The sequence below is a fragment of the Ictalurus furcatus genome, chromosome 13 (genome assembly GCF_023375685.1).
Source record: "Ictalurus furcatus strain D&B chromosome 13, Billie_1.0, whole genome shotgun sequence".
NCBI lineage: Eukaryota > Metazoa > Chordata > Actinopteri > Siluriformes > Ictaluridae > Ictalurus > Ictalurus furcatus.
The window spans coordinates 22,369,320-22,386,338 of NC_071267.1; the positions used below are offsets into that span (position 1 = coordinate 22,369,320).

At 39.6% G+C, this 17,019-nt stretch overlaps 1 protein-coding gene across 2 annotated transcripts in view; it reads right to left on the reverse strand.

Annotated features, from left to right (window-relative positions):
- dock1 (dedicator of cytokinesis 1) overlaps positions 1 to 17,019 on the reverse strand; it is a 293,597-nt gene that overhangs the window by 95,128 nt on the left and 181,450 nt on the right. For both annotated transcript variants that reach the window (XM_053640698.1, XM_053640699.1), the window contains exon 28: positions 2,293 to 2,394. In XM_053640698.1, the coding sequence (XP_053496673.1) occupies positions 2,293 to 2,394 (102 nt within the window). The remainder of the gene's footprint in view (positions 1 to 2,292; positions 2,395 to 17,019) is intronic.

A 17,019-nucleotide genomic window follows, 5' to 3' on the forward strand; every position in this document is an offset into this window, starting at 1 on the left:
TGCAGCATTTAGGCACTAATTAAACAGCTGCTAATGAAGGACAATTCAATATTCTCAATTCATTTCATAGCCTCTATAATATTCCCAGTAAAATACAGTTTCCTTCATGTACAGGATCCTGTATATCCTTGAGACCGCATATAAACAAGGTACAGAACACGGCTGAAGGCCTCGCTCACCCAGCATTATACACATCTCTGTCTCTTTCAGCCGTCTATAAACAGGGCTGCCATGGTGCAGTTTGTAATGTTCAAGCAGATTTATGGATTTAAATTGATAATATAATCTCAAAGACACATAATTCACGATATTGCCGTGCAGTGGATCGCTCGAAATTCTTTGCTTTTGACTTCAGACATGGTTATTTTTCTGGTACAGAAAGCAGCTCCGTTTATTTACTGCCTTAGGAACTACAGGGGAAGAATAAAAACAAACGCAATATATTAGGTGCTTCCTAGAGGAAGAGATTTGTTACAGCTGTGACCAATATCTAGAGCAAAACAAGGCATACTGATGATGGCATCCTGTTGCCTTCAGTCCAGGGCACAGCTTTGCTCACACTCCATATCCTACATATCCTACAGTGAGGGAAAATTCAGATTCTATAGAATACTAGAATCAATTTTGGTGAATCAATGTTTCTTTTTTAACAGAGGACTGTGGAGATGGAACGGAGAGGACTGTGGAGATGGAACGGAGATGACAGCAGTGCCGTTCATTGCTTACCGTTCTCTGTGTAACCATTGTTCTTGCTGCTTTCAGCTCGTCCTGCAACTCTTTTGGGGTGACTGCTAGATTCTCCTCCCTTTTGTGTACTTTCCTTGCTCCCCATTAATATATGTGTACATGTGCTTGCTCCATACATATGTATGTGTGTGTGCATATATATGTGTGTGTGTACGTACACACATTTTTATATATATTAATTGAACATATCTATTTTTATTCTTATGAACACGTACTTTATTGTTCATATTTGTTAGTATGAAGTCAGAACTTTATCTAGGTATGTAAATTTGAAGTGGATATATGCAATGATATAGTAGATTAAATACAAATAACAAATAATTAAATAACAAAAACAAAAGTGTCTCGATGCTTATATATAAATATATATACGCCGTGGTATTTGAAAGTTTGTGAACCTTTTAGAATTTTATACACATCTGCATAAATATAACCTAAAACAAAATCCTAAAACTAGATAAAGAGAACCCAATTAAACAAAAAAATATTATACTTCGCCATTTATTTATTGAGGAAGATGATTTGCTTTCAGTATCTGGTGTGACCCCCTTGTGCAGCAATAACTGTAACTAAACGTTTGCGGTAAGTGTTGATCAGTCCTGCACATCGGCTTGGAGGAGTTTTAGCCCGTTCCTCAGTACAGAACAGCTCCAACTCTGGGATGTTGGTGGGTTTCCTCAACTAACTGCTTGCTTCAGGTCCTTCCACAACATTTCTATTGGATTAAGGTCAGGACTTTGACGTGGCCATTCCAAAACATCAACTTTATTCTTCTTTAACCGTTCTTTGGTGGAACGACTTGTGTGCTTAGGGTCGTTGTCTTGCTGCATGGCCAACTTTCTCTTGAGATTCAGATCACGGACAGATGTCCTGAGACTTTCCTGTAGAATTTGCTGTATAATGCTGTATAATGTGTGTGTCTCATTTGTTTAATTGGGATCTCTTAATCTACTTTTAGGACTTGTGGGAAAATCTGATTATATTTTACATCATATTTATGAGGACATATAGAAAATTCTAAAGGGTTCATAAACTTTTAAACTTTAAAAAGTTCATAAACTTTAAAACACATTCATTGAAGGAGGCAGTAGTCTGTATTGGTAATTTAAACAAAAAGCAATTTAAATAAATGAACAAAATAATAAATGTAGCCGTGCTACTTTGCTATGCTATTGTTGAATGACGGAACACAATTCAGGACAAGCTCGACCAGCTACCCTTCTCACACCAGTGTGAAGCTGTTAAGTAAATCAACTTGAACTACTTTAAATGGTCTACTATACAATTTCATTCCAGTGCTGCTATCCACAGGAGGTGCGCCAAGGTTGAGAAATAATGCACAGCTGAGCAGAAGAGAAATGTCCTTGAGAGTTTGATTCAGATTCCCTTCTCTTGCACGGACGTGCTCGAACGAATAGCTGAACAGTCACTAAGCAAATTCTTTTAATCAGAGATTAAACTAGAGCCGACGGTGTTGGACGCACAGCAAAAACTACATCCGATAACATCCAATGGAGCTCGGTACAGAAAGAAAACAACACTCACCACCACATCTGTCCTCATCTTGCCGAAGGTGTTGATCAGGTGAGCGTAGTGATAGTCGTCCATCTGTCGGAGTGTGGCCGTCATACTCGCCACAAAACTGCCCTGTAGATACAGATAGGAGGAGAAACAGGTATATATATATATATATATATATATATATATATATATATATATATATATATATATATATATATATATATATATAGAGAGAGAGAGAGAGAGAGAGAGAGAGAGAGAGAGCTCATTAAGAAGCAGAGGAACGTCTTAAGCCTAATTCACACTTTTTTGAAGCCCGGTTTGTACGACGCCAAACTCGCCGACAAAAACCCGTTGATCGGACGCAATTCGGCGAGCAATCGGCACACGATTGTTGTGTGAACTACTCAACGGTGCATAGCCGAGGCTTGCTGACACAACACCGAGGCATCACCGATGCCACACATATTTGGCACACTACATATCTGGAGCTGTTGGGCAATTCCACATCCTGTGGTGTGAAAAGTGCGGTCACTGTCAGTGATTGCGGTGACGAGCTACAGCCAATCAGAGAGCAAGGCATTGGGTGAGGTCACCGTGAGGAAGGGAAACGCGCGAAACCTTTTTACTCACCTCCAACTCTCTCTGTAGCACACACAATCCCTGCTACCCACGAGTGCGAATCCATTCATTCACCCACTTTCTTTGTATTTTCCTTGGGGTTTCTGCAGCGCAAATCATCGAGCAAACAGCTCACACCGCCTGTTTCTGTCCTACGTCCATCTTCAAATAAACAGCTCCCGTGTCACGCGTGACTTTCACATCATGTATCCGTGTCACCTCTCGCGTGTGTTTTCGTGACAAAACATAGCTGTTTGGACACCGGATAGAGTCGTCGGGTGTCGGAGTCGTTGTCAGATCGTGTAGCGTGTGTGACCCCCTGTCGCCGAGCAATCATGTAGTGTGAACACCACAACGACTCCATGACTCACGATTACAAGACAGCAAGTCGTGTAGTGTGAACAGCACGGCGATCTGCAGACACTGAAAGTCGTGTAGTGTGAACTTAGCCTTACACGGAAAGTGCTGCTACAAGCGATTTTACTACAGCTACTACAAAAACCACCCTGTCAAGTACACAGTCCAGCCCAATGCTCATCAATCTGTAACCCAAGCAACAACAAATCCTTAAAAAGCCACAGCACCCTCTCGCAAAATGTATTCCTGAGCATCGGACTCACTCATCCAAACATAATGATTGTTTGATTTTTGTGTCTCAGAGCAGCAATAATGCTGCGTTTTCATCAGCACTGCTAAACAGCTTTCTCAGTGGACAGAAGACTGAAATTTGCCTGGGACAGTAAAGCAGTGGTAATAATGCGAGACAAACAAATGCAGAAAACACCAGGTTTCTATAACTTCTCAGCACTCACAATTATCTCCACATACTATTTCAGTGAGGCGACTAATAAGCGGAGGAAGGAAAATGCCCATGGCAACCGCTACCGCACTTCTGCTGTAAATAACAGATAAAGATTTCACAGGATAAAATTTTTCTTTCTGCCAGAAGGAATACACGTCGTAGCCTAATAAGAGAATGTGAGAGTAAAAGAAGACAAAAGCAAAGGAGAACGAGAAGAAAAGGTGAGCAGGAGGCTAACATACCTTCTTTTGAGTTTAATTAATGCAGGAGACTACGCCCGATGGGCCCATAATGAAAAACTGTTCTTTCCCAAATATTAAAGTGGGAAGGTGTTGATATTACATGCTATTAACAAGAGACCAATCAGCACATGAAGCAGCATGAAAATCAGAAACAGAGCAGAGAATTGCAATAATAATGGTTACAGTATTATGAACAGTGGGAATAAAGGCACGTTATCACCGCATGTCTCCACTGTGACACATGGACCCACGCTTGAGCAAGTAATTGTCCATTACCACCATGTCCAATAAATTCAGAACAATCTCTTTCTCTTTTGAACACAAAGTCGAAACCATTTTTTCATAATGATACACACACACACACACACACACACACACACACACACACACATATATATATATATATATATATATATATATATATATATATATATATATATATATATATATATATATATATATATAAAAAATAGATAGATAGGCAAGCAGACAGAAATACATACTAACAGATAGGTGGGTGGGATAGACATAAGTATGTGTGTGATTAGATAGAGAGATAGACAGACTGACAGACAGGCATGTGGGAAGGACAGATAGGTATACAGGTGAATTGATTAAATGGGTGGGTTAATGGATGAATAGAAGGATGGATGGATGGGTTGGTGGATAGATGGATAGGTTGCTAGGTAGATAAGTAGACAGACAGATGGGTGGGAATGCTTAAATGGGTATATAGGTGCATTGAATGGATGGGTGGGTTAATGGATGGATAGAAGGATGGATGGATGGTTAGGTCAGATAGGTCAATAGATAGACAGACAGACATGCAGACAGACATACAGACAGATTGATACATAGACAGACAAATAGGCAGACAGGTAAATGGAATGGACAAATAGGTATATAGGTGGACTGAATGGATGGATGGATAGGTCACTATGTTAGTAGATGGACAGACAGACAGACAGAGACAGATAGATGGGTGGGATTTACAGAAAGGTATATATGTGTATTGAATGGATGGATGGATGGATGGATAGTTCAGGTAGGTCGACAGATAGAAAGAATCTGGATTGGCAGAACTTTGTATTGAACACTGTATTGGTGGGAAAACAAAGTGGGTATGATGCAGCCAGATAAATTAAATAAAAGGAATTAAATCTAAAATAAAATAAAAAATAAAAGTTAAAGTCTAGGGTAGATCCATATCCATTGTTAAATGCAAGGTTAAACTTTTGAAATGCAGCCTTTGCCTCGCTCTTAATATTTCATCGACTTTTTTTTTTCTTTTCCTTTTACATAACACCCCCACAGTGCTCATCTGTGTCTAGTCTCTGCTGTATTTCTGGCAATAACACTGCATACAAAAGGTGACAGAACATTCCAGAAAGGCAAAGAGGCTTTCAGATGCTGACAGCAAGATCTGTAAACCCTGAGCATTATAACTGACATGGTTGTTATTTTTTTGTTGACGGTTCTTCCTGAATTGTTCCGCTTTTGTTCCGTTTGTGAGTGAATCCTACAGTGATAATTAGGAATGGCCTACATAGCTGAGCGGAGGCAAACATGAGGATATTCCAGCGTTCTCCTCTCTGTCTCAGACACACACACATACACACACACACACACACCATGAGCTATGATTAAAGAAACGTGAGTCCCTCTCCATCTGCACAGAGAGCTGATGCACAGTGTATTTCAGCAGAACTAGACTCAGCACCACTCCTGTACTCCGAGGGAAATTTCATATATGCAGCATTATACATTATATACTCCATCTTCTCCATGACTGGGTGATGATTGCTATGTGTACTTGGTAAAATTAAGTCCCATTAAGTACCATATCTCTGAGCAATGAATGGAGGAATCTTCCACGTGTGTCAGCTCTACAAACTCCTCAGATAATGTTTTTTTTTTTTTTCCACGTTTTGGTTTGTTTAATTACGTGCAATGAGGAAACAAACCAGATTCCATGCGGATTCAGACTCAGCAACCGGATTAATCTGGAAGCAGCCCGTGTAACTCTGTTTTACAGTGCAAATCCACAGTGACACACAAACAACCAGTATAAATGACCAGCTAGCATCTCACAGAGCCATAAACACTGTCCAAACAGACAGTACTAACATTTACTGAGTCTCCTATTAACTCTGGGTTTACATCTGAGTGTCTGATGAGAGGACACAATGGAAATTTAAAGCAGGTCAAATGGTCAAGCAGAGAGGATGGTTTGTTATGAGTTGTCAGATACTTTAAGAAAACTGGTTTGGACTTTACTTCCCATCAGATTTAGCCTAATTTTTTCATGGTGGGAAATGAAAGCACCAGCTGATACGAGTGGAACCGTATAACCTTACTGTCTCCAGAGACCCACCTCTTAGTGCAAATGCACTAGCAAAATGGTACTTTCCTGACTTAAAGCACAGCCATAAATGTCCTTTTTTATTTTTTCAATCTAACCAGTCTACTTCAACCAAATGTTAAGTAAATAAAATAGAATGAACTGGTATAGCGTTAACAGTGAAAAGAACAAACACATTTAGGTGTGGCGCTTGAATGTAATTTAGACAGTTGGCATGGCAATGTGACTGGAGCAGAATCGATACAATGTCTAACAAAACATTAAATACCAGACTCGTCAAGTTTACTGCCCACATAAAGATGAGAGATAAGGTGATATAAATGCCATGTCCCAGAGGATCACACATGAGTGAACACCTAAAAAAAAAAAAGTGCAAGTTATTTCTGTTGCCTGCTCATCTCTACCACTGGAAACTCCCACAGTTTGGGGATTGAGAAGCGTTGATTTAATTGGATTTTGGTGTAACACATCTAAATGTTCACTTTGTTGTTGAAAGCTTGTGGACACCTGACCATAACACGAATATGTGGTTCAGCCCCAAACTGTTGCTTCAGAGTTGGAAGCACACAACTGTATAGGATGTTTTTGTACGCTATAGAATTACAATTTCCCTTTACTGGAACTGGAATGAGGCCCAAACCTGTTCCAGCATGACAATGCCCCTGTGCACAAAGCGAGCGCCATGCAGACATGCTTTGCAAGGTTGGAGTGGAAGAGCTTGAGTGACCTGCATAGAGCCCTGCCTTCAACCCCACTGAACACATTTAGGATGAACTCCGACCTCCTCGACATGACATCAGTGCCTGACCTCACTAATGCTCTCGTCGCTGAATGATCACATCCCCACAGCCACGCTACAAAATCTTGTGGAAAGCCTTCCCAGAAGAGTGGAGGTTATTATAACAATAAAGTGGGCCTGAATCTGGAAAGAGATGTTGAAAACGCACATATTGTTGTGATAATTGATACTGGTGTCCAGATAATTTTGGCCATAGTGTACCTCTTGATAATGTATTTATTCTAACTCCACCCCTTTTTATAACATCATCATCCTTCAGTTCACTGACTTCATTGCTGTGCACAAAGATAGTTCAGCAACACCCAAGTGCATCAACAACGCAAAGATTCATATACTGTGTGTTAACACAATGTACAGTGAGTGATTAGAGCATCGCAACAGAACATTTACGCTTTATTTTATCGCAGTACATGTTTGATACTTTACTATCCTATTAGGTATCATTTCTTTCGGAATTCATTTTGATAACATGCTCTAAAGTGGGAGATTGTATATCACCAATACCATTAGCTAGCTACCTGAGCCACAGAATACAAACTGATGGTAATTATCTGGCTCTTTATCTGATAGACAGGCACAAACGAGCTCTGCGCGATGGCTATTAGCAGAAACAAAAGAGGAGAAAAAGAATCAAGCAGGGAGGCACCCGAGATTCAGAACTCCTCTTCATCAGAGAGGTGATCTGAAGGGCTGGGAGGAGTATTTATGCTGACACAAGCACACATTCAATACACTAGACACATCATCAATAGACTCAACGCATCACCCCCCCCCCCAATAAATACACCACACACCATACTCCATTATACTCACTTAAACACTACACTGCCGCATCCCTTACACACCAAACACTATACTCTTATCCTCATCCCTTACACACCAAACACTATACTCTTATCCTCATCCCGTACACACCAAACACTATGCAATTATCCTCATCCCGTACACACCAACCACTATACTCTTTATCCTCATCCCTTACACACCAAACACTATACTCTTATCCTCATCCCTTACACACCAAACACTATACTCTTATCCTCATCCCTTACACACCAAACACTATACTCTTATCCTCATCCCTTACACACCAAACACTATACTCTTATCCTCATCCCGTACACACCAAACACTATGCAATTATCCTCATCCCGTACACACCAACCACTATACTCTTTATCCTCATCCCGTACACACCAAACACTAAACTCTTATCCTCATCCCTTACACACCAAACACTATACTCTTATCCTCATCCCGTACACACCAAACACTAAACTCTTATCCTCATCCCTTATACACCAAACACTATACTCTTATCCTCATCCCTTACACACCAAACACTATACTCTTATCCTCATCCCGTACACACCAAACACTATGCAATTATCCTCATCCCGTACACACCAACCACTATACTCTTTATCCTCATCCCGTACACACCAAACACTAAACTCTTATCCTCATCCCTTACACACCAAACACTATACTCTTATCCTCATCCCGTACACACCAAACACTAAACTCTTATCCTCATCCCTTACACACCAAACACTATACTCTTATCCTCATCCCGTACACACCAAACACTATGCAATTATCCTCATCCCGTACACACCAACCACTATACTCTTTATCCTCATCCCGTACACACCAAACACTAAACTCTTATCCTCATCCCTTACACACCAAACACTATACTCTTATCCTCATCCCGTACACACCAAACACTATGCAATTATCCTCATCCCGTACACACCAACCACTATACTCTTATCCTCATCCCGTACACACCAAACACCATACTCTTATCCTCATCCCTTACACACCAAACACTATACTCTTATCCTCATCCCGTACACACCAAACACTATAATATATCCTCATCCCTTACACACCAAACACTATACTCTTATCCTCATCCCTTACACACCAAACACTATACTCTTATCCTCATCCCGTACACACCAAACACTATACTCTTATCCTCATCCCTTACACACCAAACACTAAACTCTTATCCTCATCCCTTACACACCAAACACTAAACTCTTATCCTCATCCCTTACACACCAAACACTAAACTCTTATCCTCATCCATTACACACCAAACACTATAATATATCCTCATCCCTTACACAGCAAACACTATATTCTTATCCTCATCCCTTACACACCAAACACTATACTCTTATCCTCATCCCTTACACACCAAACACTAAACTCTTATCCTCATCCATTACACACCAAACACTAAACTCTTATCCTCATCCATTACACACCAAACACTAAACTCTTATCCTCATCCCTTACACACCAAACACTATACTCTTTATCCTCATCCCTTACACACCAAACACTATACTCTTTATCCTCATCCCGTACACACCAAACACTATACTCTTATCCTCATCCCTTACACACCAAACACTATACTCTTTATCCTCATCCCTTACACACCAAACACTATACTCTTTATCCTCATCCCTTACACACCAAACACTATACTCTTATCCTCATCCCTTACACACCAAACACTATACTCTTATCCTCATCCCTTACACACCAAACACTAAACTCTTATCCTCATCCATTACACACCAAACACTAAACTCTTATCCTCATCCCGTACACACCAAACACTATACTCTTTATCCTCATCCCTTACACACCAAACACTATACTCTTTATCCTCATCCCTTACACACCAAACACTAAACTCTTTATACCTTATACATGCTGAACACTACACTCCCTTACTCAAATCAGAGCAATATAAACACTTGTAGTAACAGATATACTGCATGTATACTATAGTATATAAGTCTACCCACTTATCCATAACCCTGGTACTTACCAAACTCCCTTACATTTTACTCCAAACTCCCTCCCTTATATTGTATATTTATTTATCCACATGCTCACTCAACACTTACTAAGATCATGTGAACTAATATTATATTCCTTTATCCCTCTTCCCCATCTCTTTTTCTTGCCTACCACTATGTTTCCTAACATTACATTTAAAACTCACACAGGTTTTAAAATACTAGCAGGCTAATCTAGAACAGACACGCTTTGGCAAATCGCCAACCAAAAAAAGCAGACATCAATACTGCTTACAATATATGTAAAGACAACATGATTAACGAAATTCTTCTATTGCAAAGCGCATGAGAACATCATCACATTGATTGAGAAGTGTGTGTATGTGAGCGAGCGAGAGAGAGAGAAAGCATACTAGAAAGATTAATCACTCTCTGTCTGAATGTGGGAGTGTGTGAGCAGACATGAGAGAGTCTGCCACTGGTAGTAGTAAGGCAATATTTTCCTGTCTCTTTCTGATGCCAGCATTTCTATCACTGAAATCCTAAGAGCGACAGGTGGAGAAGGGCACACGCATCCTCTCTAGTACCATCGCTTCACTTAATCAGCGTCGTACATCCAGGCACATCTCCATGGTAACCATGGGCTCTTAAGGAAATAGGGTTAAAAAAAAAAAAGAAAGAAAGAAAAAAAAACAGCAAAAAAGAAGAGGATGTTCTTTCTTCTTTGGGAATCCCTGACTATGTACAGAGGTTACAGCTAGTTTTTATACACAGCTGATGGGGCATGACATTAACCTCATCTCGAAGATGCACGATGGAGTTCTGCCTTTTGAGCTTAATTAAAGTGTCAAGACCAACTATGAGCTTCAAAAAAATGACTGGAGAGGATTCCGATGAACATTTACTTTACTAAAAGTAATGTACATATAGGATTAATATGGATACATAAATGGACGTGTGGACACAAGCATTCCATCGGTCTACATTTTCACAGAAAGAGGGAAGGAAAATCAACAAAAGACATGAGATACAGTACAATACATGATACAATGCTGTGAAAAAGTATTTGATTTTTCCTTTTTTGTGTCTCTCTCGTACTAAATACTAGAACATTCTCCCAAAAGATTTGAGGATCATCGAGCCTTAACGTCCTTCTGGGTTGGTAGTGGTTGTCGCCTCGCCACTCTTCCATGGATGTCATTTTTGCCAAGTGTCTTGAGTCATGAACGAACAGTGACCTTTATTGATGCAAGAGAGGCCTGTCGGTCCTTTGATGTTGTCCTTGGCTCTTTTGTGACTTTCTGGAGGAGTCGTCGCTGTGCTCTTGGAGGAATTTTGGAAGGTCGGCCACTTCTGGGAAAGTTCGCTACTGTGCTGAGTTTTTCCATTTGGAGATAACGGCTCTCGCTGTGGTTCCCAGAGCCTTTGAAATATCTTTGTAACCCTTCCCAGACTGATGCATTTCAATCACCTTCTTCCTCATAATTTGTGGAATTTCTTTACATTTTGGCATAGTGTGTTACTGAGTAAGACCTTTTAACCAACTTCATACTGTTGAAAAAGTTCTATTTAAGTGCAGATTTAATTGAACAGGGTTTGCAGTAATCAGGCCTGGTTGCGTCTCGTCCAGCTGAACCCCATCATAAATGCAGTTTCATAAATTTGGGGAATTAGTAACTATGGGGGCAAACACATTTTCACACAGGCCCAGTTGGTATTTGATAACTTTTTTGCTTCAATAAATAACTATTATTTACTCAGGTTGCCTTTGTTTTATCTTCTGAAACAATTTAGTATGAGAGATACACAAAAACACAAGAAACCACGATGGGGGCAAATACTTTCCCACAGCACTGTATGCATTTATCCAGTCCCGTGATCGTTTAACTTAACACTTAACTTTGTAAACAAGGCCAACAGAATCTCACAATCTCCATCAACACAGTCTGGATGGCTAAAATCACCCATAAGTAGCAGATATAAGCGCTTACACATAACCATCTGTTTTAAAAAAGAAAGAAAAAAAAATCAAGTGGCTAAGGCTTGTGTAGGAGCAGCGAGACAGACTACATTATTCTAAAGTTCTGGGGAGTGTGACAACCTCGCTGTATGCAGAGCTCATCTAACGCAAGATCAGAAATTCCACTCTGTTAAACCACCACCTTGTTCGACGCATGCTGCATGTCCACTGCCTGAATGCTCCTCAGAGTGAAATAAATAGCCCACCCAAGACTAACACACTACAGAACAACGCAAGACTGTCAACTAGTCACGGTACCTGCTGTTCTGAAAAGATGTCTGGATCTGCTGCGGTTTCACAGTGAAACTCTCCTTGGCTAAACAAAAACCTCCAGAAATGGCTGGGGTTTACTATACATACACATCTGAAATATCCATTGTATAAGGCACGGTATACATTTCAAGCTGTACTAAAAACTACACAACGCACAAAGAAATAACGTACGATTCGTTTTTATTTATGTATTAGTTTAAGCTTGTAACAACATGGACACACACGATCGACTCACGAAGGTGGAGAGTAATGCCTGCATGTGTGCGTTTGCATGGTAAGGACAGAGCTGAAGTCATTTTGTATTCTGACTCAGCGCTTTCAGTCTGAGGGGTGAAAGGACAAAGTGACTCTGTGCACACACACACACACACACACACACTTAAATAAGGAATCCACACCACTGGAGAAGCCAGCGAAGCCACAGAGTTTAGGAAAGTGTTTCCTATTCTGCCTCACGTCACGCTCCGGTGCTAATGCGCAAACATAATGACATAATGCATCAATTATAATATGTCTCTTTATTAAGAGCCCCTTTCATTAAGAGTTGCCTTAATGTCTTTTCCGTATTAGTGTGTTTTAGGATTGTCTTATGTTACGTTGAGAAACAGGAATACTCCTATGATCAGCTAAATCACTGTTTAAGCACACAAAGATTCAGAATTCGCTGGGTGTCTAACTTATCATCTAAACTGTTTTAAGATTCCATTTCGCTTTCACAGCTTTCAAGAATTTTAAGATTCCAGGTATTTAAAGATTCGGAGCTTTTCAAGATTCCATTCCGCACTGAACGATTCCAAGCATTTCAAGATTCCAGTCCACAAGATTCCAAGCATTTCAAGATTCCGCTCTTGATTTAAAGATTCCAAGCATTTCATGATTCCATTCCACAAGATTCCATGCATTTCAACATTCCATTCCACAAGATTCCATGCATTTCAAGATTCCATTCCACAAGATTCCATGCATTTCAACATTCCAATCCACAAGATTCCATTCCACAAGATTCCATGAATTTCAAGATTTCATTCCATTCCACAAGATTCCATGCATTTCAAGATTCCAATCCACATTTCAACATTCCATTCCACAAGATTTCAAGCATTTCAAGATTACATTCCACAAGATTCCAATCCACATTTCAAGATACCATTCCACAAGATACCATTCCACAAGATTCCATTCCACATTTCAAGATTCCATTCCACAAGATTCCAATCCACAAGATTCCATGCATTTCAAGATTCCAATCCACAAGATTCCATTCCACAAGATTCCATGCATTTCAAGATTCCAATCCACAAGATTCCATTCCACATTTCAACATTCCATTCCACACGATTTCAAGCATTTCAAGATTCCATTCCACAAGATTCCAATCCACAAGATTCCATGCATTTCAAGATTCCAATCCACAAGATTCCATTCCACAAGATTCCATGCATTTCAAGATTCCAATCCACAAGATTCCATTCCACATTTCAACATTCCATTCCACACGATTTCAAGCATTTCAAGATTACATTCCACATTTCAAGATTGTATTCCACAAGATTCCAATCCACATTTCAAGATTCCATTCCACAAGATTCCATTCCACAAGATTCCATTCCACAAGATTCCAATCCACAAGATGCCATGCATTTCAAGATACCATTCCACAAGATTCCAATCCACAAGATTCCAATCCACAAGATTCCAATCCACAAGATTCCATTCCACATTTCAAGATTCCATTCCACAAGATTCTAATCCACAAGATGCCATGCATTTCAAGATACCATTCCACAAGATTCCAATCCACAAGATTCCATTCCACATTTCACGATTCCATTCCACAAGATTCCAAGCATTTCAAGATTCCAATCCACATTTCAAGATTCCAATCCACATTTCAAGATTCCAATCCACAAGATTCCATTCCACAATATTCCAAGAATTTCAAGATTCCATTCTCCAAGATTCCATTCCGTATAGAGAGTAGTTGAAAATCTCAATTCTGGACAAAAGCCATTTTTTTCCCACTAAGCTGCAGCAACATCAGACGGGTTTTCTCAGACCTCCACACTTGCGATACAGTTCATAAAGATAAATCTTTAATAATAATAATAATAAAAAAGCCCTTCTTCCATTAGAAAGCAGCATCAGCATTGGAATTCTCAAGCTCTTGTTGATCGGGAGAGTGCTTCCTCTGCTGTGTCATTCTGAAATATTCCCTTAGATATGATGATGTGCAAACAGCAATGAAAATCTAAACAGCATTTGGCAGTTTACCTCTCACTTATGCATACGCAAATAAAGAGCATCCAAGACGTACGTAAATATTGGCTTAAGGCCACCATGAGCTCAGTGTAGTGACAGCTCCGGGAGACTGGCGACACGGTTACGCCGCACTTTCGATGTGGAGACTGATAGACCACACTCAGCATGTGCTACACAGCAGGGTGTGTGTCTGTGTTGAGTAGCATGATTTACCAAGAAAAAAGATGCCCAAAATGACAATACTCTCACACATGCACACCCTAAACAGAGAGAGAGAGCGAGAGAGGAAAAAAAAAAAAAAAAAAAAAACAGACGCCAATGCATCACAGTTTTGGCAGATTTTTGTGACGCACCCACGCTTCGACTAAAGTACCCAGCATTATATGTTCTTGAAAGCTAAAAGAAAGAAAAGCATTATAACTGTACAAAGCTATTGTACGTCTACACACCACATCGCCAGACAAAACCTTTCAAGAGTTGCAACAACAGTCAGAACGGAGTGTTACTGCAGAACTTTGAGTAAGAGCGAGCGGATTTGAGAGATTTGCAGAGTCTGAGGTCACTGTTTGGAATATGCAGGCTATACCAGGAGCCAGGGACATTATGGCAAACTGCTGTAAATTAACAAGAAATAGAGCCAATATTGCATAAAAGACAGGAGATGAATCATGATTAATGAAATTCTGCGGTTCCAATGGATAAAGAGAACATCGATCAATAAACAAACAAACACATCAACACATTAGACAACTGGGGTGCTTGGGTGTTACTGAAGCTGAACTTTTTTGCAGAAGCACAGATTTTGAGAAAGGTAAACAAACAAAAATAAAATGTAAAGAAATCGGTAAAATAGCTGACATGATTCTCACAAAATTATAGTTCCAAAGATACTTTTTTTTTTTTTTTTTTTTTTTTTTTACAGTCGACTGTAACAGCTAATCATGTACATGTGCAAGGGGCAAAATTGTGTACCCCTCCCCCTCCTACCTTAATTTCTAAGGGGAACTCACCCCTTTAAATTCTTTATGAACTAAACCAACTAAGGTACAGCAAAGTCACCTTCGCAAACGAAAGGTCTATTCGAATTGGACTAGTTTTACTTGGGGATTGGGGTAATATAATTATTACCAGAGTATCTCTGGGATTTTAGTCCCATCAGTAATTTATACAGTTTTTTTTTTTTTTTTACAGACTGCTCGTGCACTCTTCTGGGAAGATTACGACATATTTCACCTGGAGATGATTATTTGCATTTTATCAGTATAAAGACATTCCAGAAAGCACTCGCTCTTTTCTATAGTGTTCTACCACAACCAAGTTTTAAACTTCAGAACAAAAAATGTAAACGGCATTTAAAAGGACTTGGGCTTTAAGCCAAGTTACCTTGTTCCTACTAACCCACATGTTCATGTGACCACAAGTCCTACAACAAGCACTTATAATAAAGGACAAAACAATCAGTTTTTATATATATATATATATATAAATAAATAAAAGATACAGACATGAATTATCCAGACGAGTCGATCAAAATCACTACAGACGTCCTCCGGCTGCATTACTTAAACACGAGAAAGGCAATTTCTCGAGTCCAAACAGTACTTAAGGTGTAAACTACTTGAGAATAAAGCAACAGATAGGAGTTGTTGTGGGAAGCAGTAGGCCTATTATAGCAGTATAAAAACATGTGGTAATAAAACCGTTTGAAACTGTCAGTGGTGAAAAGCAGCAACAGTTTGCTGACAGGCTGCTCTCAGCAGAATCTCTCGCTTCACGTCAGCCCCATCACAACGAATGCACACAGAAAACTCACACTCGCGTTCACACACACAAACTTTATCCAAACTAATCATTTCCACTTCTACTGTAGCTAAGTGTTAAACAGTTGAACAGGAACGCTAAGCCTGCAGACTTTACTGACGCGTGTGTGTGTGAGGGCAAGCAGAGGCAGGAAACGGAGAAAGGCAGAGGTAAGTGTCTGCAGTGTTTATCCACCTGTTTATATGTAAATTTTGTACAAGAGAACCTGAATGGTGGTAGTGACAATGATGGCCAGAAAAAAAAAAAAAAAAAAAAAAAAAAAAACTGCATAAGTACATAAGTATAAGTACTACAGACCCGAGCTAACTTCTGGCTTATATAGACTGATGTTGAGAATTAATTTGTTATAATAGAGCAAACAAAATTTTCTCGCATTTCTGATACTCTATCCTTCCATAAAAATAATAATAATAAAAAAGTGTATAAGCTCGATTTAAGTGTATCTGATTGGTCAGGAATTCTATTCTGTTTCTATACAAGCAGCTCTGACAGTATCTCAAACGCCAGGTTGATATAATGCACTCGTTTGAATACTTTATCATTTCTACAGTAACTACTTCGGGCTTTTCACACTTAAAAATAGGGTTAGTTGGAATCCTGGGTTATCTTGTTTCACACTGCTCATAATTTACCCGGGGTTAACAATTAATCCTGGGTATCGTAATCTGACGTTTCACACTGGGTTAATGTTCTCATTTGCATATTCGCGGTGTCGGCGACCCTG